We start from the raw sequence: 26,218 nt of genomic DNA, 5'->3' as shown, positions 1-26,218 counted from the left end.
ACAAATTATATGTCTTGTTATTTCTTGGGAGGAATTAAGTGTGGTATTTATCAGTCATTCTAAACATATCATAACATTGCAAAGTGTAAATGAAGGCAGAATGGATTATGGAGATTTCCAAATCAATTCTTAAGCAAACAACAACAAAACCAATCAATGGCACTGATTCATGTAAGTTCTCTCTAAACTATATGCTAGAATGAATGAAAAATCAGATGCTGGAAGGGAGGAAGATAAGGGGTAGTAACAGGGACACTGCAAGAAGCAAGAAGGTGGGCTAAGTATATATTCTCACAAAATTTCTGGTGTAAGCTGTTACAATGTTTCTTCTTTCTTTTGACCCTCATCCGAAACTCACTTCCAGTATTAGGGACAAAAACTCTGCTTCCTGAATCTCTGCCACCTCTTAGAGGTGCCATCTTCTCTCTTCCTGCACGGCCTGCTCCTAGAAAAGAGATCAGACTCCTCTTTTTTGGTACAGTGTGCCCCTTTTTTCCCTCTTTGCCAAGGTTCTTTCTCAGTTACTGAAGGACTCAGTGATAGAAAAGGTTTTTACAATTTGCAATAAATGGAAATATAACCACATTTTCTCTAATCCGGAAAGAGTCCATGAAGGCTGAGAAACAGAATGAAACTGGGCAAATTATCATCTTCACCTTAACCCTTTAAAAGTGATAATGAAGTTGTCTTACTACCAACTTTGTCTTTTTTAAAACATTAATCTGAGTATAGCCTCCAGAGAAGTTAATTCAAAATTTAGAGAACTTAATTTCAAATCTGAGAGTTGTAAACTATCTTAATGACAGAGGAAAGACTCTTCTGACTGACCGTGAAGAGTAGTTAATTTAACACCGAGTTCATTTTTACTGGGTGTCTGCTAAGGACATAGCATCATGGGTGATAAAAAGAAACATAAACCAAAGAGCACAGAATCTTAGAAATGATCTACTCTGGCTTCTACAACTTCTGCCATCAAGCAGCTAATTACCTGCTTGGGAAGACAACACATACAAACTGATAAGTTAAATGACAACCTGAAACAACATATGATTTAGGGTCACAGGGAGGCAATATCAATGAAAGCTGGAGATTGAAAGCGTTCACAGAAGAGTTAAGTTCTGAGGTAAACTTTGAAGGACAGGTCGGATAAGTTTGCTGAGCTGGGGTAAACATCATGATCAAAATCATGGCAGTGGTATTGTACAGGTGTTAGGGTGACGGTGAGCACAGAAACTTACCTGGCCAGAAAAGAAGTTAAGAAAAATGGTTTTGGAGTCAGACAAACCTGGGTCTGAATCCTAGCTCTGTCACTAAGTAGCCTTGTGATCTTAAGGAAGATACTAAACCTCTGATTTTAAACCTCATCTGGAAAATGGGATAGTAATGCAATCACTGGACTAGTGTAAGGACTACACAAGGTATGATACCTAAAGTGCTTGCTGCAGTGCTTGACCCTTAGTAGGGACTGAATGGGTTTTGCCATAGGAGTAACGGGAGACAAGGCTGGAAAGGGAAGACGGCATCAGTTTGTGGAGGGCCTTACATGCTAGGTTAAAGAATATGTTCTTTACACTTATATACTTGTTAGTGATTTTTACATTTTGTATTCTTACTTTATCAAAGAGCATTACACCCCTTTTCATAAAGATGTACATGAGATACTTCAAAAAGTTGGTGGAATAAAGGAATTGAAAGATACTATGAATTCTTCCATGAACTTTTTGAAGACCCCTCATATATTTACCAGCATTCTGTTACAATGCATATCATTTATGGCATATTTTAAAAATAAATACTCGAAGACTTATTATGGGTAAATTGTATTTCAATGGTGTAACAGCACTTATTGTGTTATGTGTGCATGTGTGTATGTGTGTGTACTCAAGAAAAACAGAATTCAAGATTACTGAGGAACATGCCCCACAATCACAGATGAGTAAGGCAGACACCCAGTTTATTGCCAGTAGGCTCTGAAGCAATTCACAACAAATTCATACTCACAGATAAACGTGAGGTTTGAGGGAGAGTATTTTACTAGTAAATGCTAGCTTGCTTTCTACCTGAACCACTGCATCCTACCATGACACATGTGCCATCAGTTGCAAAGGACAGCTGTAGCTAAATGGACACTCGTTAAAGGCTCTGAGCAGGCTGCAGGTGAAATAAAATCACTGTTCCAAGAACATAAAGGTGTAGTAGTGTGGGAAGCCTGGAAGTGGAGAGACGAGTAAGGATACAGTTGCAATAACCCAGGTGTGAGGCAGAAGGAGGTTATACAAGAAAGCTTAATAAAAAGATATTATTTACAATCATCTCACATCCTCCCTTGTTTACCAATGTCCATAACCATGTTAACGCTTCAGCTACCAGGTCTATTTTTCTTGAACCAGTTTAGTAATAGAAAATGCTCTAAGGGATAAAATTTCAAAGTTGAGTTAAAATAATCACTGTAATTTTTCATCTACCAACTTTTAGCTTACAAACTGTGCACCATTCATAGAAATTTTAAATATATATTTTGCAATAGTAATACGTGTTCGTTTTAGCAAAATTAGAACATAAAGTTAAATAAAAAGTGTAACAAATATATAATCCTACCTCCCAGAGGTTAATCTGCTTTCTATCTAAACAGATGTCTTGCTTTATTCATAGAAATTTTTAAATATCTGAGACCAATTTCTGCTTTTCATTTAGGATGCTTCTGCTCAGAAACCTACATTTGTCATCTATTAGCTTTTATTAAGAAGATTAAGAAATGGTAGGAAGAGAGATAGAACTAATCTCTACTGAGAATCTACGGCATGACAGGTAATTTCACCAATATTACTAGTTTTAAACTTCGAAACAATTCTATGAGGTTGATATTATTTTAAGATGAGGAAACTAGGGCTCAAGAAGTAAATTATGTGCTCAAATAGGTGGTGAAGTCAAGATTCAAACTGAGGGCTGTAAAATTCCAAAACCATGTGTCTTATATAAATCATCAATAGAACCTTTGCTTTTTATTAAAACAAAAATATTATTTTAAATTGCTAAGGTTTAAATTTATTTACCTATTTCATATGAAATCAGATATATCAACTCACTGAACACACTAGAAAATCTACTTACAATTTTAGGACATAAAGTTATATTTATTTTTATTAGGAAGGAATGACCAGTTTTTGAAAACTGCCATGGATACTATAACATAGCATTCTTTGTGTTATACTTTACAATAAATTCCTAATAAGTTTTTGTCTTTCGGTTGACTTCCACATGAAACTATTTTTAAAATACTGAGTTAAGTAGTAGTTCTTTTCCTACTAAGATCTATTAGCACACATATCATATTTAAATACAGATATAGTTTATATTTGGACCAAGTCATCCAGTTTATCCATTTCGAAAGCTATTATTACACTTTATTGTTATTAACAACTTCTATCACTACTATACGACACAAGTAATTTAATCTACTCTCTGATGTTGATACTATCTATTGCTGCTTACAAATGGGGTTTTTAAGCAATTTAGTAGCATATCTGTGCTTTGAAAGCTGGTGAGCATAAACTGTTACTAATCCCAGAATTTTTTTTAAACGTTATCTTTATATAGAGCATTAGCTGTGGTAACAGTAATTAAGTTCTGACTTCTAGGGTTTTAGGTTTCACTATCTCAACACAGTTTCACAGCTAGGTATTTTGGCCTTGTTGCTTTCTCCATATATAGATTTTGAAGGGTGAAAATCTTTCTCACTGAAATGATATAAGGACCCATTGTTATGTCAAGAAGTGTATCTACTTATCCAATTAGTCCCATAGCTGTTTTAATGGGTGGCTCTTTTTCAAAAAACAGAGTTCTTCATTTGTAAAACAAAAGAACCAAGGTTGATTGGACATGCTTAAACGGGGCAGTAGTAGTTGCGATTATCTTTTTTTCGCCCTGTAATAAAAAAGCCTAATTAATCATAACATCATAGAATCTTAGAGTTCAAGTGCAATGGAGGACATTTAGTCCAGTGGTCTTTGAACAAGGGTAGTTATACCCCAAGGACTCATTAAGACTTTTCAATGAGGAAAGGGGTGGATCGCTTTAAGGGAATTAATTTCTTCAACCTCAACAACTTCCGCATGTAGACTTTCTTTACAGCAGAAGGGCATACCTACCAGACACCCAAGATCTTACTGTGACACATTGTCTTGGAACATAAAGCTTCCACAGTGCCAAACAAAGGCAAAATTTAAAGTATTTTTGCTGGCGAAGCCTCCTTTACTCAAGACACCTTAAACACAAGTTTGGGTTTCTGTGTCTTTCCCTGTCTTATATGTATTTCTATTAAGGGCAAAGCGTGGAGTTAAAAATGGGGTATTTGGGATAAGTGGCATGTTTTAAAATCCGACACAGTATACCGAGAGGGAGCAAAAACATTTTTGGTTAATGACTTTATCACCCACCCCCAACCATTGTCAAAAAATGCTTTTCAGCTGCAGATGAGTTTCGTGATAACAAAGTGTCAATAAGGGTCAGAAATATTAAATGCAGTGATGCCTTATTTATTCCAATTGTCAAGTTTATGGCAAGGATCTGTGCTTTATCTATCTCTCTACCTATCTATTTAGAGCGGGAATTCAGAACTGAAATGGTTGTGACAAAATGTAGATTAATTCACTTGAACTACAAAAGTAAGTCAGACTTTTTCTGACAGAAAGTAAATTTGATTTTAATGAGTACTGGCTCTGCCAGTTAAATTATACAGTGGGTATTTCCCATAAATTAAATGGGCTAATGAAATAGATATAGTTAAAGCATATAATAAGATGAAAGCATTCACAAAATATAATAGCAAAGATGAATTAAAATGAACAATAGTTCCACTTTCTACCTCTTCTGTGTATATCAGATTAAACAAAGTGCTGCTAAGTAAAAGAATAACAGGTGTAATTACTAGTATTTTGCTAAGCCTTGGTGAAACATTTTTTGGTATACTACAAAGAAATTGAGAAATGAACTGATTCTAAAAAATGCATAACAGATCTTTTTCAAAGTAGGTAGTTGCCAATTCTTTGCTTTCGGTAAAAACTAAAAGAGAAATGTGATGGAACTGGCAGCTCGTAGACACTAAACATGCTTTTTGGAAACAGGCTGCAACATGATCTTTGACATATGACTAATAAGAATTTCAAAGAATTGAATAGCATCACTTTAAAAAAATCCTTCCATTTCCACTTACTTATTTTATAGCAAGATTTCTCATGTTTATAAAAGAGGAAAACAGGAATAGATGTGATATCAAATTTTGCTTTATTGTAATAAGTAATATTCATCTATGAATACATAAGCTATTTGAAGAGGCATTTTCAATGCATTTTCACTTTCTATGTTTCATAATTATCAAAATGTTTAACATATTTATACAAAAATTAGGTTGTTTTCAGCCAAATGTGTATAACGAATAAGCATAATTCAACATAGAAGAAAATGGGTTTTTAAAAACATTAGTATATGATCTCAGGAAATTAAAAATTTAATTTAAATTTGTATAGATATTTTGTTTAAGGGGCACAAGAACAAGAGTTTGAAGATTACTGATGTATTCTAGCTTTCACTATGAAATACAAGTATGAATCTCATCTCTAATGCCTTTCAACTTCTATTTGCTTCAAGTTATTACAATATTTAGAATAAATTTATTTTGAAAGAACATGTCTTTTCTAAAAGGTAGATGAAGACCTGACCTCTCCTTGTGATCAGTGATATAGAGACGTAGAGACATCACTGATTTTTCTCTGCTTAAATCCACTGAGGTGGTAGCTTAGATTAGTATAACATTCCTGTTTAAACCTCTAGTTTGAATATCAGGGGACTAGGGTTTTTGTGAAGGGGCTTTGCCTTTTTAAATTCTGCACTGTTGCTTTTCAAGTCATGGTCCTTCTCTAATCTGGTCAAGTCAAGTGTGGTCATTCCTGTTCGCATTTTCAAATGCTCTTTATTGATTGTAAACACACCTGGAAGTCAGTGAGCCATTGACACGGTTTGATAAACTTGTAAATACTTGCACAACCTTTCTCTCTGAAGCTCATCAGTCCTCTTAGATAAAAGCATGGACACAGAAGTCTTTCATCATGTCCTGAATTCCAGAAAACTCTGGCTTCAGAGGAAATAAAAGGAAGACCAGTTCTAGGGCTCTCAATCCTCCTTACTGAGATCACTACACCCATAAACCCATAGAGCCTGGACCTGGGAATGATCATAGGAAACACTAAGGTTGTCTGTAGATTTTACTAAGAGAAAAGGGAGAAAAAAATGGAGGAAAAAATAGAGACAGGGCAACAGAGTGCCCTGTAGTTATTCTAAACTCAAAGCTTGTAGGTTGGGGAATCAAACCAATTAAAGCCTTCACAGTAAGAGTGAGATGTACCATGTCTTCAAACACAATAGGGTATCATCTTGAAAATTTTTTTCAAAGTGTCCTGTTGTGCCTGAATGTGGGAGCTACTAGCAGTCTTTTCACCTACTAACTGTGATTTTTTTCTTTCATCAGTAAGTATGTGTCACAATAGTCTTAATGTCTTAAAATACGGTTGTCAGAGTGTGAAAATATAAAGAAACCTTGTACGCAAAGCTATTGATATTCCTTCCCTTCTTATGTGATACCCAGTTTATATAAAAACACATCGGTAAAGTGGCATTTTTTCAGATAATGCCTTAAAACAAAGTACTTTGAACTCTGAGAAACATTTTATAAATAATAGTTTACCAACCATAGATGTTATAAGGACCAAACAGTATTTAGTCATATCGGTAATTAGGAGATTTAGTATCTGAAAATTATTTTGTGACAGCGGAAAACTGAGAGGTACAGAACACTAAATATTTTGCCACCTGCACATGTGAGTAAATAAGCCTATAATGATTAAAATGGAAAGGCAGAAAAGAAATTCAACTGTGAAAGTTTAATTGAAATTGTTCAGGGTAAATGATAATATCATCTTAAATCCCACAGAGGCACTAATAATTAAGATGTCAGGAAGGAAGGTTAGGCATTTATAAACAATCAATAGCCCACCCTCCAATTCTGTGACCTAACCTTGTATTCATACCCTGACTTTGAGATCTCTGAGAGAACATATCTTTTTATAAACAACCACATGCCATAACTTAACATAGTGGATACAGAATGTTACACCTCAAGCTGAGTGAAATAAAACCACTACTTTGGAAACATGGTTTAATGGACAAAATCAATATCTAATTAAGGAACGATTATACATTGCAATAACACAAATACTGTAAAATAAAACTAGATGCTCTTGCAACCCTGTTACCCCCATTTCTTCAATTCACAGGCAATGTTTAATTTGCTTGAAAATCTATCTCTGAAGTTTTCTAGTATTTAAGAAAATTGATACATTATAACCAATAATGTAAAATTTAAAAGCAACTGGAATTATTTTGTTTAAACAGAATGAATCTTATGTGTATGTATATATACATATATGTAGTTTTTTGATTTGTACTCATACAAAAGAAGTTTTATTTTTCTTTTTTAATTGGAGGAATCATTTGCCATAGTTATAATAACTGAAATGTATGGCCTTTCATTTTAGTCTTATACGAGTATTATCCCAAGTTATTTTATGATAAATGCTAGCATTTATCTCATTGCCCCTTTCAAATATAGCTGTTATTAAAATGCCCTGTGATGGTACCCTCAACTTTTCCCTATTGCACATTTTCTAATTCATTGTAATTGCTTGCTCGTTTCCTGTCTTGCCTAGAAATTCATACGCTCTGGGAACAACTGTAACTATCTTTTTTTTTTACTACTATATTCCCAGAACCTTGCTCAGTGCATGACACATAATATATGCTCAATAAATAAATAAATGTAAAATGAATGAATACTACGCATTCAAAGGAAGATTAAGGATAAGATTCCTTTCATAAAAATATAAATATCTAATGATAATAGGGATTTCCATTATTACTTTAGAGGATATTATTGATACTGATTTAAGGAATTTGCTTCTTAAAATTTTGTTACAAATTACAAGTACATAATATTGAATTGCAGAAAAAAGAGTGAACTAATAATTACTGAAATGTATTGAATACTTGTCATGTTCTAATGACTGCTTGGCACCCGACATGTATTATCTGATTTAAACCTCACTACTACCCTGTAAAAAAAACAGAGAGCTACAGAGAAAGCAATTTGCTTAAAGGTCCTAGTGAGTGGCAGAGCTTCTATTTAGTTGTACTATTTTCATTCACTCATTTAACAAATTCTTTTTGAGCACCTATTACATGCCAATAACTGTGCTAAGAGCCTGGGATTGAGCACTGGAAAAACAGATGTGATCCTTGCCTTACATTCTAGCAAAGAAGGCACACAAGAGTAAAAGCAATAACCACCAACATTTTTCAAGCATTTACTATGTATTCTACACCATTTAAAGCACCATTTACATTGAATACTCAAGACCATTCTATGAGGTAAATAATATTAGTCTCTTTTAAATAATGAAAAAACTGAGGCACAAAAAAGCTATATAACTTGTCCCAAATAACACAGGCATTAATAATCAGAATTAGGATACAAAAACAGGTGGCTTGGCTCAAGAGTCTATTCTTTTTATCTCTCTGCTATATTGTTTCTATATTGTACTATGGTGTGATGACCGGCAAGATGGTGAAGAGCCTTGTAAGTCATTTAAAGATATCTGTCTGGAATCTAGGTCAGTGAAAGGCATCAGGAGAGGTATTGCTATCTCAAATTAGTGTGTGAAGAATGGATGAGCAAGACTGGAGACATACAGCACAGATGGAAGGTGGCTGCTCTATCCAGGTGAGAGAGGATGGGATTCAAGATATTTGGAGTTAGAATTGACAGGACTTGATGACTGATTGAATATGGGTGGCGAGAGAGTGGAGTAGTCAGGTATGATTCCTAAACTTCTGGACCAGGTAACTACGTGAATGATGATGCCATTTCCTGATACAGAAATCCCTGAAAGAGAAGTAAATTTGGAAAGAAAGATGACGTGGCAGTTGTGTTTTCCAAAGACAGCCACAACAGTACCTTCCATCCCATGTGCCCTTGTTCAATATGTCCTTACATTTCCATAGTCAAGAAGGGGAGTTTAATTCCCTTTCCTGTGAATCTGGACTGACCTTACTGACTTGATCACAGGATGTGATGGGAGCAGTATCCTAGAATGTCCAATGCTAGGTCATAAGAAGCCTTGTAGCTTCCGTCTGGGTCTCTCAGAATGCTTCCTCTTGGGCTACTCCTCTTCAGAATCTGCTGCTATGTTCTGAGAAGCCCAAGCCACACAGAGGGCCATGTTTAGGGGCTCTAGTTGATAGCCACAGTTGAGCTTGAGTCAAGAGATAGCATCAACTATCAGCCATGTGAGTGAGCTACCTTGGACTTCCAGCTCAGTGGAGTCTGTAGACAGTCCCAGCTGACATCCAAAAGCAATGACATGAGAGTCCCAAGTAAGAATGCAAGAACTGCCCAGTTCATTCACAGAACTACAAGAGATGATAACAAATTGTTTTTTAAGCCACTGAGTTTTGGTATGGTTTGTTATGCAGTAATAGATAACCAAAGTAGTTGACAGGTTCAGTTGTAGACACGGGGAGTTGGAGAGATTTAGCAGACACTCAAGTGGAGATGTTCCAGAGATACCTGGATAGATTTTATGTAGCTGGTATCTGGAGCAGAGGAGAGAGATCTAGGCTGGATTTATTGATTTGGGAGTCAATGGCACATAGAATGTAACTGAAGGCAGGAGAATAGGTGAGAGAATCCAGAATGATTACCTTGTGAAAGAGCAGAGTGCTGAGAAACAGCAACGGTTCAACAGAGGAAGATGAACCAAATAAACAAACTGAGATGTCACTGCCAAAAATGTCAGGAAGAGTGTCAGGTGAATATGGTATCACAGAAGATAAGGGAAAAAAATATTTCAGTTAGGAGAAGTAGGTTAACATGAAATGCTACCAAGAATTCAAATACGATAAAGAGTGATGCATAGCCACTGGTGCTATCGACATAGCAATCGATACCTCTGGAAGACAGCAGTTTCGATGAGTGGTGGTGGCAGAGGACAGTCATCAGAAAGGAATCCTGCAAAACTAGATTGTAATAAGAGTAAGTAGAAGGAAAAGAGATGAAGGTAGTGAAAATACACTCTATGTTCAAGAAGCCTGGCTGTGAGGGAAGACAAGGCAGATAGGGCAGAGTTGGGGTAGAAGGCAGAGTCAAACGACATGTTTTTTAAAGATGTGAGCGACACTGGAATGTTCAGATGTTGACTGGAAGGTGTCAAAAGAATGGGGAAATTCTGAAGGTACAGAATGCAATCAGGAGTATCCATGGAAAGATTACCTTGAATGTGGGGAGAAGGTGAAAGGATTGATCCACATAAACACAGGGATGGAGATATGTTTACAGGAAATTAAGAGAGCTTGCTCCAAAGGTTTCTTTTTTTTTTTTTTTTTTCTTGCTGTCGTTGAATAGAAGGCAAGGTCATCTGCTGAGAGAGAGTTTTAAGTATAGCAGGAAGATCTGAAATAGTTATTGAGAAGTATGGGGGAGAGAAGCTTGTAAGGGAAATACAGTAGAGTTGCCAGGCTCTTAAGCTGGTGAGCCAAGAGACAGGCATTATCACTCCCTCTTTACATGTGAAGAAATGGAGGCTCAAAGAGGTTAAGTAACTTGCTCAAGGTTACAAAGGAGATAAATTAAAGGAGCTAGGATTTGGAGAAAGGCCTATGTGATTCTTTCCAGTACTTCAGGCTACATAAATTCCTCGGTCCAGGAGAATAATTTTCATTTCTGCAAAGAAACTGGTGTTTGGGCTACAAACTTCATTCTTACCTCTTTATTCACTTTGTCCATCTCTTTCACATTTGCCTAACACCCTTCACTTCTGATGTCTCATCTCTCAAATCTGTAGTCAAAGAAGGTCTCAGGAATAATCAGTAAAGGATCATGGTATATAACAGAAATAATTCTCTTAGATACTAAATACCATTTAGAAGCTTGGGATCAGTATTAACTTAAAGGCAAGCAGAGAGTTTACTAAACCCTTAGCAATGATTGTTCCTTAGAAGTACATTTACAAAATAAGAATAAAATAGGACTGCGTAAATAGAGTATTGGATTTAGAAACTGTGAAGTAATTTTCTCATTATGCTTGTTAGCACAGTTTATTTTCCTAATGAGCTTTGTTCAGAATTCCAAGACTTTCTCAAGGTTTGTAATCTCCTAGAATTTCTAAAGAAATGATGTGATCTGCTTCTCTGGACAGTTTGGAAAACTAAAGTAGAAGTGGGTAATAAGGCACCAACATTGCAGGTTCATCATGAAGGCCTAAAGCAGTCGCTTTTTGGAACCTCCCTTCTTGCAAGTAGAGTCCCCTCTTTCCTCCCCAGTGCCTCAGTCTGTAAGTATTTAAGAGATACTAGGAACCTTTACTTGGGACAACAAAATTTCTTACAATTTAGGGATTTGGGGGCTATTCAAGAAATAATAAGGAAGACAAGTGACTATTGTTTAGGTCACATTTTGGTGAAGGTCTGAGCCCAGACAGAGCTAATTTTCTTTCAATGAAGAGAAATTCCTACAAATCCCCTAGTCCAGCTGGCAGGCTGGAGAATTAGTTCTTTAGTGCACTTAACTATTCTGGGGCATCTGGTAACCATTCCTTATGTGGGAGACTTCTTTACACGGCACTTTGCTTACACACACACACACACACACACACACACACACACACACACACACACACACACACACTCTGGGGCATCTGGTAACCATTCCTTATGTGGGAGACTTCTTTACATGGCACTTTGCTTACACACACACACACACACACACACACACATACACACACACACACACACACACACACACACACACACACGCTCCAGAGGCACACACCAACAGTATGCAGTACATTCATTCTATGATCACACTGGGGAACTTCAGTCCCTCTTAGAGAAGGGAACTACCAGAGAAGTGTTTTTGAAATTGTGGACCACAATCCTTTGTAAATTATGGAATTATTTTAGTGGGTTGCAACTAGCATTGATTAAAAATGGAAAACTCAATAAAATAGAATAGAAAATACCAGGATGAACTTCACACAATAAGTATTATTTTGGAAAACATATTTCAGATATATATATATATGTGTGTGTGTGTATGCTGATTATGATGTAGCATGTATTTCTTATTGCCGTCATTGCCAATAGTTCAAAAGACACGGTTTTAGTGTCTTTAGTCGCGACTTCTGAAGCCATATTCATGTGATGTTCTTCCAAATCTCTGGGGCTGATATCCTAGACAGTCTTTTCCAGGGTAGTCCTAGATTTTTCTTGCAAATCTGAACTACTAAGCACCTTGCACAAGGTTACAAAGATAACAGATGAAGGAGCAAGGATTTTAATATAAACTTGTGAATGCTGAGGTGAGCAGACGTATTTCCTGTCAAAATACCAGGAAACAGCACTGAGGCTGTGGGAGTATCTTTGAATCTGCAGGCTTCTCAGTACCATGCTTTTCAAGTACTGTGAAACTAATTAGCCACACTCTATTTCTATTTAAATCATAATAAAAGGTTTGAATGTTGTAAAATAAATAAAACATCCATAATAAAAATTTATCTCTTCAGTATAATTACAATTTCTCCAGTCTGTAAAAAAAAGTTCCCTACATTTGTGGTTAATAAGTGCCATTTGATCACTTTCACAGTGAATGATTCCATCCACTTTAAGACATAGTCTAAACTTCAATATAAACCCAAAATAAATATTCTTAATTTCTGTGTAATTACTTCATCTGTTCATATGTGTGTTATCAATGGAGTAAAAAATTAAACAACTATTTATGGCAATTAAAACTTACTTAATTGAAATTTCCAACCTACAGTTTCAGTTAGGAAAGCTTTTCGTCACCTCTCCTTTCGTCCACTGTACAGTGACTGCCACTGTTTATTTCAGGTGTGGTGATATGTCAGTCACGAGCTTATAGTTCTTTTGGAACATGTAAAATTTTGTATAAAAAGGTTCTGTATGGGGAGTGGGGGCATTCATTATTATGACAAAAATCTAACATCTTATAAAATTCCTCAACCCCTTAAGGAGGAAGAGAAGTGTCATAAAGTATTGTTGTTAAAATAAAACAGAAGACAGGAAGAAAAAGAACAAAAAGAGTTAAAAAGCATTAATCACAGTAAATAGGTACATGTAAAATAGCAGCATATATGTTCATTAAATATATAATAGCGTCTTTCTAGTCTTGTGAAGAAAATAGCCCCTTGATTGATGCCAAAGTAGAATACAAATACCCTAGGTCAAAAGAAGGGAAGAGGAAGAAGAGGTAGGGAAATGAAGGCAAATCATTTATCAGGTGACAGAAAGAGTGTCTTGATCGGGTTGCTTTGAGGTATAAAGTTAGGATATTTGCAAAAAGTCAGAGGATACCAGTGCCAAGATGTGTATATACATGAATGTGTACACGTACACATATAAATAATATACAGATATATAATATAAATATACATCTGTATGTACACATTTTTCTGGGTGTTTATATTGGAAAAGTGAAATACAGCATTCTCTAATCACTTAAATTCCATTTTTAATTCAGAGCCAATTGATTTGACAGTGTTTGTTAGCTCAAAGTGCAAACTCTTGAAGGTTTAGAGAAAGGGCAACCAGAGGAAAGGTCAATAAATTATAATCCTTTAATGTGTTTTGTATTTAAAAGCTTTTATAATAAAATTAATTTAGTATTCCAAACTCCACATACGAGCTGCATGAAGAAAACTTACTATATCCAAGGTAACAGGAGTAGAAGAGATGACACACTGAATTATAATCTATTTTCAGACTAAAAATAAAACTCAGTACACAATTGCAGCAGGGAAAGGTAGTAGAGCCTAGCCATCAGATCAGAAGTCAGAAAGTCAAATTATTCCTGTAAGAAAAATGTGAAGTTCCATCCTTTCAAATAAATTAATAAAAAATACTCATGCAAAGATGATGTCTGTAATTTCAAAAGCTTTTCCTTCTCCCATATAAACTGGACCCAAGCATGGGTAAAAATAAATTTATGGAAAAGGGATTTAAAAGAAAAACATAATTCTTTCTCTTACCACTGTCGCCAGAAGGTAATGATACAGTGTTTGTTGGCATAGTATCAGAATTCACTTTTCCATTCTCAAATGTGTCATTTTCAGTCTGCTGTAACTGCCAGTTGAGCCCAAATAGATGCATTGCTGGGGGTAAAGAATACAAGTTGTTTAAAGGTCTGCTGCTTTTAGCTACAACAGCAAATGGTAAAAATGTTTATAACAAGAGTCACGTGTAAAATTAAAATTTCCATTTTCTGAAATACCAAGTACAATTGTGCAATAAAAATGATAAAACAAAGAGTTCCTCAAACAAATACAACTGACATAGCAATGCAGTGCAGTATGGCAGCACTTCAATAATGATTTGATATTACTCAGTTAATAGGTAGCAGGAAACTCTTAAAGATGAATCATTATTTGCTCTAATTTGTCCAAGTTCTATTTTTCAACATCGTGTAAGTAAGTGGTAGGACGCTCTGTGGTAGCTTTTGCCAAACTTATTTGACTGCAGGTCACTTGCAAATTTATAATACTCTGTTGCAACACCTATAGGTTTTCAAGAGACATGATGCTATACATTTGTATTAAGGTAGAAAGCAAAAAACTGGTCTCACCGATAAATTTGTTGTTATATGAAATGATCAGAATGAATTCAGATATACAAAATGTAATAAAATTTGAATATTCTAAATTTAGGATGAGTAATTTTTGAATTTATGACCTACAATTCAGTAATGGCACAGATCAAACAACATGCATATGTGTAAGGTAATTTCACGTGTGAGTTTCTGATGTGGGTATGATAATAATTTTATAAATTTATAAATAGTTTATATAAATATGTTCACTAATCTTTAAAATATTAAAAAACATCTAGAAGAACATATAAATAACTATAAATTTTAAATTATAAATGTAATTTAAAATTTTAATATATTGTTTATTATTTTTCTTAATTTATCTAAAATGTTTAAAAGAATATGTCACCGTTATATTAACCATTAATACTTACTGAACATTCGTTTGTGTGTCATTGAATAAAGCTTAGGTATTAAGCCCTAACAAAGGTCAAATATCCACAGGGAAACTCAGTGATGGTCATATACTATATCACAACAGAAATTTTTTGATGTTTTTTTGACATTATTTTACTCACTATACCTACTAGAATTTGCCAGAGAGATGGAGAAAGATAAATGTGTTTGAAAAGCATCGTTCAAGGCAGTGTGATAACTACCACTGTCAAAAAGCCCTTATTTATATCTGATATATGTAGTAACCATATTAAACTGGCACAGTGTAAAGAGCAGGGGCTTTGGAAACAGATTTTGGTTCAATCCTTCGTCTAGGATTTAGCCTTGGATAAATTATTTAATAGCGTTAAATATTAGGTTTACTTTAAAAATGAGGCTTGTTAAAACTACCTTATTTAATTAATATGAAGGTTCTAGACACAGTATGGAAAGGATAGCTGACACATAGCAGGACAGTTCTTACTATACAACCATTTCATTTATTTATTCTAGACTTCAGATTACTGAACTATTTGCACCAGACCATGGCACCTCTCAATAAATAGCCCCTTTTGTCTGCAATGCTCCCCACCCACTATCATACACCTATTCATCACACAGATGGTAGATGTCAACCTCTCGGGGAAGCCTACCTTCACTGGTGCAAGTGTCTTTCCTAAGATTGTTTTAGTTCACTTTTATATCTCATTTATAGGATATAAATTATGTATAAGGATACAGTGCCTGATACCTAGTAGGTATAAATAAGCATCTGTCAAATAAATGAATTAAAGTTAGGAATACTATTTTCTAAAACTTTAAAATCTAAGAAAACACTGCTGTGGATAAAAATATAGTAATTTAAAGGAAAAGTTAATAAATATAAAACAAATACATATATAGCTAGGAATGAAGAGCATATTAACTAAGAATTAATGACTGCTTTAGTGTAATGCTGTATGAAAAATAGTTGAATGAAAGTTCCACTATTACTCTATGTAATTGACTGAATTAAAAAAAAAATTCAGCGGTTTTAGGATGTTCTATTATCAGTCCCACATTGCTTTGTTAATAATACCTGACATAACAGCACGCTACAGTGAGAAGGATACCAGGCACAGACAGCTACATCTGCCCTGTATTTTATAACAAATGTATGCACTCATACTCTTTGCTTAAATCACATTCTGCCAGCAATTCCTTTTAAACTCAGATTTTCACAGATTAAGATATAGGTTATAGAATTCTTGAATTTACAGTTGTTATCTTGTTAAGAGGTATAACTTCATATGTCATTTTGCATTAAATTACACAGTGTTTGAGTGGCAAAATGTCAGGAGCTTTCTAAACACTTATTACTTCACACGTTTTTCAGAGTTTCAGGTTCTTCAGCAAAAAATAATGGGAGCTAGTTCTGCATACCATGAAAGGTTTGACAGACACACTTGGGCATAGCAACAATAAATATTCCAAAAAGGTCAAAGTTTCCATGCAAAATAACTTATCATCATTGTGATCTTTTAACATAAAGTCTTCTTGAATGATAGATTTGCTCATATTATTGGTTTTAATAGACTTTGAAGAGTAGAGATAATCCATGGGATCGTGCACAGATGTCAAATGTTAAAAAGTAATGTGATGTTTTTGTTGGGAGAGTTATTTTATTTTTCTCCAGATGGGCAGCAGCTTATTATATATATATTTTTTTATTACAGAAAATATCAATAAAATGAGATTCTGGTTCTATTTAAGATGCTATACAATGAGAATCATACCCAATAATATATCTTGTTTAATACTGCAATGGAAACAGAAATGAACAAGTTGTTTGGTCATAGGATATTCTCTACTTTGAAATCGTTGATGTTCGATATTTAGTGAAGCTCTTGACACTCATTTCATATAACTTAAGATTTTTATACAAATGCAGGGTGTTAGTGGAATTGACTCTGCAAAGTTAAAGAGCATGAAAGAGGTAAAGAAGGGGGGGCAACAAACTCATAAATATCAAGAATGCTACAGAAATTACTGAGCAGTGGTATAAAAGTACATGGGATATCTTGGAAGATAAAAAAAGAAAAAATTAGCTAAATAGAATACATGTGTAAAAAATAAAATAAAATAAAAGGATAAGTTCAATTCTTCAATGCCTGAGCTGCAAAGCAGATTCGACCCCTTGAAAAGGCACTGGCTACCACTATTCATGTGTACAGTGGATCCTTGGTTTACACCTGTCCCAGTGGAGGGTGTAGAAAGTGTGGCCAGGAGCTCCGTGCTCCTGAGTCCTGCACCCCTCTGGGGATGTAGCTTAGGTGAGGAGGTACAGGTTACCAGCGATATTAGATGTTCTCAGCCACAGTTCTCAGGAACCTCGTGCTGGTGTTTGAATATCATTTTTTTTTTTCAAACATTCTTTGAACAAACACTTACTATGTGTCAGGTACTATGCAAGTGTTTCCCAGCATTATCTCATTTAATCTTCACAAAGACTTTGTTGAAAGTTAATATTTTTTTTTCTTTTTAAATCTGAGAAAATGGAGACTTTTTGATAGTAGGCAGTGGATGAGACCTTCTGATGACAAAAGGCACACCACTACACACCCCACTATTCTACCAAAGGTTAGTGGAGTGTGGAAATCCATACAGAAGTAAGTGAAACGTAACTTCTCTGATGGCTGTAGGCTACAGATAATGCTTCTCTACTACATCTAGGAAACTAATGGCAGAGACAATATTGGGGGCGGGGGGTGGGCAGGTAAGATTTGTGTGTGCCAGGCACTATTCTTCTATACAAGTGCTTTTCCACTCTTTTGTCTTACAATACATTTCAGAACAGGCTATTTTTGGATAACTCCAAAATTCTTAAAAACAACAATTTAAAAATTACATGAGCATTACACTTGTGGCTTTTAAAGTTATAGAAATAATATTCATGTAGGTTTACTCTTAAAAAACTTTGTTTCTGGTATCATATTTCATAGTTTTATATTGAATCATCACATATTTCTAGATGATTTTAGTGAGGGGGAACTGGATTCATATCCAAAATGTTATCTAAGGCAGAATGGAATTTGTAGATGATAGCAATAATATATTTCTGTTCAATGTGTTTTTGACATTTTAAAATATGTTGATGTCTATCATTGTCTAATAATGTAGTGTGTGACAGGGATCATTATCCCTGTTGTATGGGGATGAAATGTAGGCAGAGAGAGTGTCAGTGACTTACCCAATGCATTTTAAAAAGTTCATGTATAAAAGAAGATTCATGATACTAAATCTCCTGATCCTACTTCACCATTCCTTTCTTGTGCAGTTTTCCCACTCATCTGATTTGTTATGAATTTAAAATGTGCATCTATAGAAATTTTAAAATTCTAACACAAATTGTTAATTTATCTATTTTTTTTTTTACAATGGCAAATATATTCAGAAGTTGTCCATTTGTTAAATCTGGCTTCTAAATACAAGATTTTTTACCAACTGCAAATGGTTGTATTTTGCAAGATCATTTGTAAGGTGGTTGTTTAAAACTGGAATGTATTTTCTCATATTACAGATCTTATAAATGGTGGTTAAGGCCCCAGTTGGTCTACAAGTCTGTCTAAATATCCAATAGAAATGTGTATACACATAGCACCAAAAAGCATGAAGCAGAATTATTCATAATAGCCCCAAACTGAAAACAACCCAGATGTCTGCCAGCAGTAGAATGGATAAATTATACTATAGACATACAATAGAATTCTATACAGCAACGTAAATGAATGAACCATTGCCAGATACAACTATACGGATGAATCTCTTTTGCTATGGAGCAAAAGAACCCAGTCACACACAAAAAAGTGAATACTTTATGAGTCCTCACGTATAAAGTTCAAAGGCAGGTAAAATCAACTGGGAGGAATAGAAGTCACCACCGTGCATACCTTCAGGGAGCAAGGGACAGGTAATGACTGAGAGAGTCCACAGAGGGCTTCTGGAGTGCTGGTAATATTCTATCTGGGAGATGGCTCCACTTATGATTTGTATACTTTTCTAAATGTGTATTATACTTAAATAATAATTTAAATGTAATCCACCTAATAAATAGCATAGCTAAACAATGTATGTTTTTACCCTCCCTAAATCCTCGCTGCAAGTGCTTTTCTCTATAAGGCTTCCAGGCTTTCCTTCCCATAAAGATGCAGGTAAGGCAGTTATGCTGTCTCTGTTACAGCCCCTTGAGATAACTAGAATAAATGCACATACAGAGCAAAGACGCAGAATAAAGGAATAGTAAATGACTCCATCAGGTAGGAGGAAAAGGAAAGAGTGAAGAAAGGCTTCCTTCAGTGCAATTTCAGGTGTCAGGAGGAAAGCAATATGATTGAACAGATTCAGAAACTGTGTTAATGACTGTCAGTGCACAGTCCTCCCAGATGATCTGTTGTTTAAAAACATTATAATTTGTTTTGGTGAGGATGTAGAGAAATGAAACGCTTACGCACTGTTGGTGGGATGGTAAAATGTTGCAACTGCTATGGAAAAACGTTATGGTGATTCCTCAAAAAATTAAAAATACAGTTACCATATGATCCAGAAATCCCTCTTTTGGCTAGATACTCAAAATAATTGAAATTAAGGTCTTGAGGAGATATTTTCACAGCCATGTTCATACCGGCTCTATTCATAATAGTCAAGAGGTAGAAGCAATCCAAATATCTATCAATGGATGGATAAACAAAATGTGATATATACATAAAATGAAATATTATTCAGCCTTAAAAAAGGAAGGAAATTCTGTCACATGCTATAGGATGGGTGCATCTTGAAGACATTATGTTAAGTGAAATAAACCAGAACAAAAAGACAAATTCTGTATGATGCCACTTATATGGACTATATAAAGTAATCAAATTCATAGAAACATAAAGTAGAATAGTGGTGGCCAGGGGCTGGGGGTGTGAAGCAATGGGAAGTTGTTGTTTAATGGGTATAGTGTTTCAGTTTTGCACTATGAGAAAGTTCTGGAGATCTGTTGCACAACAATGTGAGTACACTTAACACTGCTGAATGTTACACTTAAAAATGGCTAAAATGGTAAATTTTATGTTATGTGTTTCTTACCACAATTAAAAACAAAAACTATGATGACCTGTCACCCTGCAGAAAATCCTTGTTGCTTAGATGAAGAAGTGCAGCTCAGAGCGAACACACTAACCCAGAGAACAATGAGTGATTAGCTCTGCTTGTGACTGATTGTACACTGAAGATTTCTGTGTTTAGCTCCTCTACTTAAGCCCTTCTACTTATGCATGTTTGTCAACGATTTGCATGAAGATATTAAAAAAAGACGTTACCAAAGTGTGCAAATTACACAGAACTTTGAGGGAGGGTATAAATACCATGCTCGATTATAGAATCAGGATTTTGAAATATCTCTTAATTATAATTTCCTCCAAATTATTGTCTAATTTCTCTCCTTCCCTTTACTGCATTTATCTCAAAAGAAGAGACTATAATGTTGTTTATACTTCCTCAGCACATATCCTCATTTTCCCCTCACTTTGACTTATGTTTCTCATTACTGTACTAAAACCTCTCTCTCAATGGTTATGGGTATCCCTTGAATTGCCACATCCAGTAGCCTCTTATTGATATTCATGTAGTTTACATTTCAATAGTAGTTGGCATCATTAGCCACCCATCTTCAATGCTTTATCCTCTTTTGGTAATTCTCCTGGTTCTCTTAGTAATTCATCTAGCTCTCTAATGTTTCTCAGCTGTCCTCACTGAATCCTTGTGTGGAAGTCATAAGGGCGATTCACAAATATTCCACTTCTACTGGACATATAGTAGAGTTATTCTTCCCTACCCCTTTGAAGCCTTATAACTTTGCTTTGGACAATGAAATGCAGGCAGAAGTAGTATGTCTCACTTCTTGGAGGAAGCTTTATGAACCAATATGTAATTTGTTGCATTTCCATGCAGAGATCACAGAAATGTGCTGAGTAGTGTTTCTGTTAGCATGGGTCATTGAGTGAGCAGAAGCCTCTTGACAAGAACCATATTGCACATGTAGCTTAATCAAGAAATAAACCATCATGTTGAGCCACTGTAGTAGGGAGCCTCTAAAATGGCCCCAAATAATCCCTGTCTCCTGGTATTCACACCCTTGTGTAATTCCCTCTCCTTGAGTACAGGCTTGATTTAGTGACTTGCTTGTAACAGGAAGTATATGGTGGAAATAATGCAATGTCTCTTCTGAGCTTAGGTTATAAAGGACTTCAGCTTCCATCTTGGTTATTCTCTCCCTCTCAGACTGCTTGCCATGGGGAAAACCAGCCATCATATCATGAGGCAGCCCTATGGACAGGCCCGTGTGGTAAGAGACTGAGGCCTGCCAAAACTATGTGAATGAGCTTGGAAGCAGATTCCTCCAGCACCAACTAAGCCTTCAGATGAGACAGCAGTCCAGCCTACAGTTTGACTGCAACCTTAAAGACCTTGGGGCAGAGGTACCCAGCTAAGTTGGGCCTGGATTTATGATCCACATAAACTCAACATAATAAATGTTTGTTGTTTTAAGCTGCTAAATTTTGGGATAATTTGTTATGCTGCAATTAAGTAATATAGTCATTGAGATATTCAGGGTTGCTTTTACCACTTCATAACCTACTCCCTCCTGACCTATCCAACTTCTCCCTCCATGTATCCCCCAAAATGTAGACATTCACCAAAGTCCTTCTGTGACCTCCTATTTCATCTCGATTGCTTTTATGACATCAACTTTCAATTCCCCATCTATGGATGACTTCCAAATATGTATCTCTAATACTGACTTCTTTTCTGGCTGACCTACATTTTATTTTTTCCTACTAGACATCCCTAGAAATCCTGTGGTACTTCAAATTTTGCTAAAGACAAAATAAATAGTCTTTGTCCCTGTAATTGTTTTGCTTTCTGGGTTTCTGTTCTCTGTTCATGATATCACTTTAGCCTGGGCAGTGAAATCAGCCATGAGTTAAAGTACAGTTCTACCAATTACTAACTGTGTAGCCCTAGGTAATTACTTTCTGAAATTCTCAGTCTTCTCACTAATTTTTAAATAGAAATTATAATAGTACACACTTTATAGCTTTGCTGTAAAATTAAATATAGATGATGCATATAAAGCCCTTAGATTTATAGTAACTCTCAGTAGATGTAGTTACCATTACTGGTGAACAAAATTGTAAACCCTGAATCTCTAACTTTTCTTCCTCCCTCATCTTCTCATCCAATCAGTTGCTAAGTCCAGCAATCGCTCTCCTAATTGCATTTGCCTTGTTTTCAGCATTTCTCCCCTATTGTAGGCCCCCATTTAAATTATTTTTAAAATTTAGTTTTTATTTTCTTCAAGATATAAATGCACACAGTTTTACAAAGATTGTTATGGAAAAACTGCAGTCTTTAACCTGCTCATCTAATCTTCTCACTCCTTAGGCAAAACCACTCTTGATTCTTTGGGCTGTTTCTTTTAGTATTTTCCTCCTTATGTCTGAATAACATTCTTATAATATTACCTCCTAGTCTTTCAGCTTAGGCATTAACTGCTGAATTCAAGCCTGGAAAAGGCCCTCATTACTTCTAATTAGTTTCCCTGCCCCCTTTCAATCTACTCCACACACAGTTGCCAGAGTTAGCTTTCCAAAGGGTATCTCTGATAATCTGATAATGGTCTCCTTAGGTAGCCATTAATGTATCTCCTACTACCTCTTCTCACACACCCTATGAGCTGGCCAAATCTGCTTGTCTACTGCTTTAATCATGACCTCAATTTTCCTGCATCCATGCCTTTGTTCCTACAATTCCTGATTTCTGGGATGCTTCACCCCAACCTCTGCTTGATGAAATCTCACCAACATCTAAATGTCTGGTTCAAATGACATTTCTTTATAAAGTATTCCTGGAATTATTAACTATTCTGCCACTGTACTTTTTATTATTTTATTTAAAACATGACACCTTATATTTGAATTTTTTTTTTTTTACTTCCTGGGGTGTGAGGAGTGGGGATTGCAAGAGAAGTAGAAATGGGTCTCTGTAGCTAGGGGATAAACGTAGGTACTTCAATGGGAGAGAGAAGGATGAGGCTGGGAGGAAAGGGCACAGATGCATAGAACTTTAGCTATGGGAAGACGAGACAAAATAGTTAAAGAAAAAGTTTAATACGTACTTCAGATTTTTCAATATTTTGCTTAGAGTTGGTCTTGGAGGCCTTGATCTCTGTAGCTGAATTGGTTCCTGAGAACTAGAGGTGACTAACAGAAAGTCTTACATGGTTAACAGGCAGAAGGAGCCTTGGGCGGCACCAGTTTAATCCCTCCCTTTTTCTCAGGACAGGAGAACATTGATTTCCCAGATGATTTCCAGTCAGTCAGCATCCCTTTTATATACATTGTAATAGCTGACATTTGTCACCTATAAATTAATGAGCATACTTTTTATACTATCCCCCAAGTCAATGATTAAAAAAATATAGTAACATCAACTCTAGGAGTGACTTACATGGATGTTAAGCCATTGATCACTATCGAAACTTATGTTACTCACAGCCAAATAGTCTATACTATATCTTTTCAGTTCATCTTATGGTATTCTTGGACGGTAACCAATTTTAAGGTGTTGAAACTTAAAATATTTTTTATGTAATAGAAAAACCTTCATTCTATGACCTTGTAGTTTTTCTCTGTAGATTTTCCCAGTAAACGTTAAGAAAAAGCCTCACTAATTGAAATAATTTTGAGATAATTTTAGCAAATATCTGTCAGTGACATTTTATGAAGAAACTTTCTCTCAGACTCGAAGACCATTCAAGTCAGCAAAATTACAGCATACACTCCTTTTATTTCTTAAGGCTGATGGAGATGATTCATGGTACTATGATTATTTCATCTTCTTGCCATAAAAAAGGGGTATGCCATTGTTTTTAACCAGTATATGTTGGTTTGACACTTAAAAGCCAGCATGTGGAACATTTGAAACTAAAAATGTGTAATTAAAGAAAATTATATACCACCAAGTAACAAATTCAGTGCCATTTTTAGTACTATGTTGAGAAAAATGGTGCCAAACTTTGATCTTATCTCTGGGGACCATGCAACTGAAGTTGTTACCACAGCTACTATTATTTCTACTGGAATGCCTGAGTTCTCAGATCCTGCCAAATATGGATGGAAAGGAGGGGTGGTGACAGCTGGTGACATGGTCCAGCAATCTGCCAGAACCTTGGAGCAAATTACAGGGGATGTTGTGAAGGGAACAGAGAAGCAAGCACCCTTGCCATCAGTAACTGGAATGTAGCTTATGCCACCAGAACCCTGAAGAGTACACTCTGAGGTTTTGGCAACATAGAGTACAGTTCTTAGCAGGCCTGTCATTATTGGCTAAACGCTGTTTAATATTACAAGATCAAGTGAATATTCTCACAAAGATAAAAAGTATGAGATAATATGAAATATTTAAAGAAAAACTGCCTTTAAAAATATCATCTTGAAAATATCTGGAATTGTTTTGTTTGGCTTCCAAAACTGTGAGAGTTCACCTAAGCAAGCTAAGGTCTACAGTTTCCCTTTCGTGTAATTCAATTCAAATCCACCATGGTACACTTTCCCCAAAATAATCTTTCTGAGAAAGATTCATTAAGAACATGTTATCAGACGTTGCAGGGATATAAAATCAGATCTGACCTTTTATAGTTAGGTGCACCATTTTCAACACAGATTGTTCATGGCACCTTGTGGAGCCTTTCGTTTAAATTAAAGGAGACCCAAGTCTCAGTCTCAATTTTGGCTCTAACTAGTTGTGGAACTTTGGCAAGTTACTGGGCCTCTCTTAAATTGCTCATTTACAGAAAAATCTGAAGGGTCTGCAGTAGATGATCTCTAAGGTCTCTTCCAGACTTTTATTCTATGACATATCAATGTATTTTAAAATATAAATTTTTAGGCTAAATCACTGAGTATAGGAAAAAATATCTGGATCAATAAGATATCAACTTATTAGAATACCAGAGTGTTTTTTCTTTCATTCTTATTTTAAGAACTATATTGCACTGGGTCAAACTATCATCCTATACATATAATTCCTTGGGTATCTTTAATTTTGAGAGAAAAATTTTTTCATTTTATGCTTCAATTTCATAACTACATAAATATACATGATGCACATATGGAATAATTAGATTTTACAGAAAAAAAATAAGAAAGATACCCTTAAATATACAGCAATGATTTGATTTGATACATACTTCCAGAGTGCAACCAAGTTTTCCATGTAAAATGAAAGCATCGCATGTAAAGACTGCAGTTTGTAACTTGGACCCCTACTGGTCTAAACTGTCATTAGGAATACATAGTTTTCCATAAATTAGCTTTTGTTTTGGATTTCCTGCTGTGTTCATATACATGCTGACAGAATGTGTTAGGTCATATTTTGGCATTCTAATCCATTTTTATTTGTTATTAACTTTTAAGGTTCATATTATTTAAACAACCTATACCTTGCTAACCCAAATATGGTTAACTTTAAAATTAATATTGCTTTTGAAAGCTTTCATATTAATATGTACTCTAGTTGTCATTAAGAGAAAAGTAATTCTCTCTTTGACAAGTATAGAATATTTTGATATTCAAAGGAACTAACACTTGATGCAGCAAGTTCCTCTGAGTAAGACAAGATAACATTCTGAAATCATAGGCTTTATGAACTAATATGTATTTTTTGGAGTGGGGGGAGAGGATAAGAAATGACTGCCAATATTTTATATTTCTATGCTCTTTTTCCTTTCCAGCCTTTTTTGGTAGGATGTCATTAATGGGAAAACGGAATCACATTGACTATCAAAATGTTCTGAAGAGAATAAACAGTGATTTAGCTTTGTAGGTTTCTTTCTGCCAAAATATTTGACACATTCTTTTATAAATGATAATATTAAAAAATTCTACTTTTAAATTTCACTGCATTTTTTTCTTTCTTAACTGTGTAGAAGCAGTGTAAAATGTTTATGATACTGTTTAGGAAATGGTAATTCCAGCTGCCCACTGACAG

General features: G+C 35.2%; 1 protein-coding gene across 2 annotated transcripts in view; it reads right to left on the bottom strand.

The window, feature by feature from the left end:
- Positions 1 to 26,218, bottom strand: part of TENM3 (teneurin transmembrane protein 3) — a 335,936-nt gene that overhangs the window by 118,139 nt on the left and 191,579 nt on the right. For both annotated transcript variants that reach the window (XM_063077415.1, XM_063077416.1), the window contains exon 4: positions 14,154 to 14,276. In XM_063077415.1, coding sequence (XP_062933485.1) covers positions 14,154 to 14,276 — 123 coding nt within the window. The remainder of the gene's footprint in view (positions 1 to 14,153; positions 14,277 to 26,218) is intronic.

The sequence above is a fragment of the Cynocephalus volans genome, chromosome 13 (genome assembly GCF_027409185.1).
Source record: "Cynocephalus volans isolate mCynVol1 chromosome 13, mCynVol1.pri, whole genome shotgun sequence".
In the NCBI taxonomy this organism is placed as follows: Eukaryota; Metazoa; Chordata; class Mammalia; order Dermoptera; family Cynocephalidae; genus Cynocephalus; species Cynocephalus volans.
The sequence above is the reverse complement of the archived record's forward strand: the minus strand, read 5'-3'. Positions and strand labels throughout refer to the sequence as shown.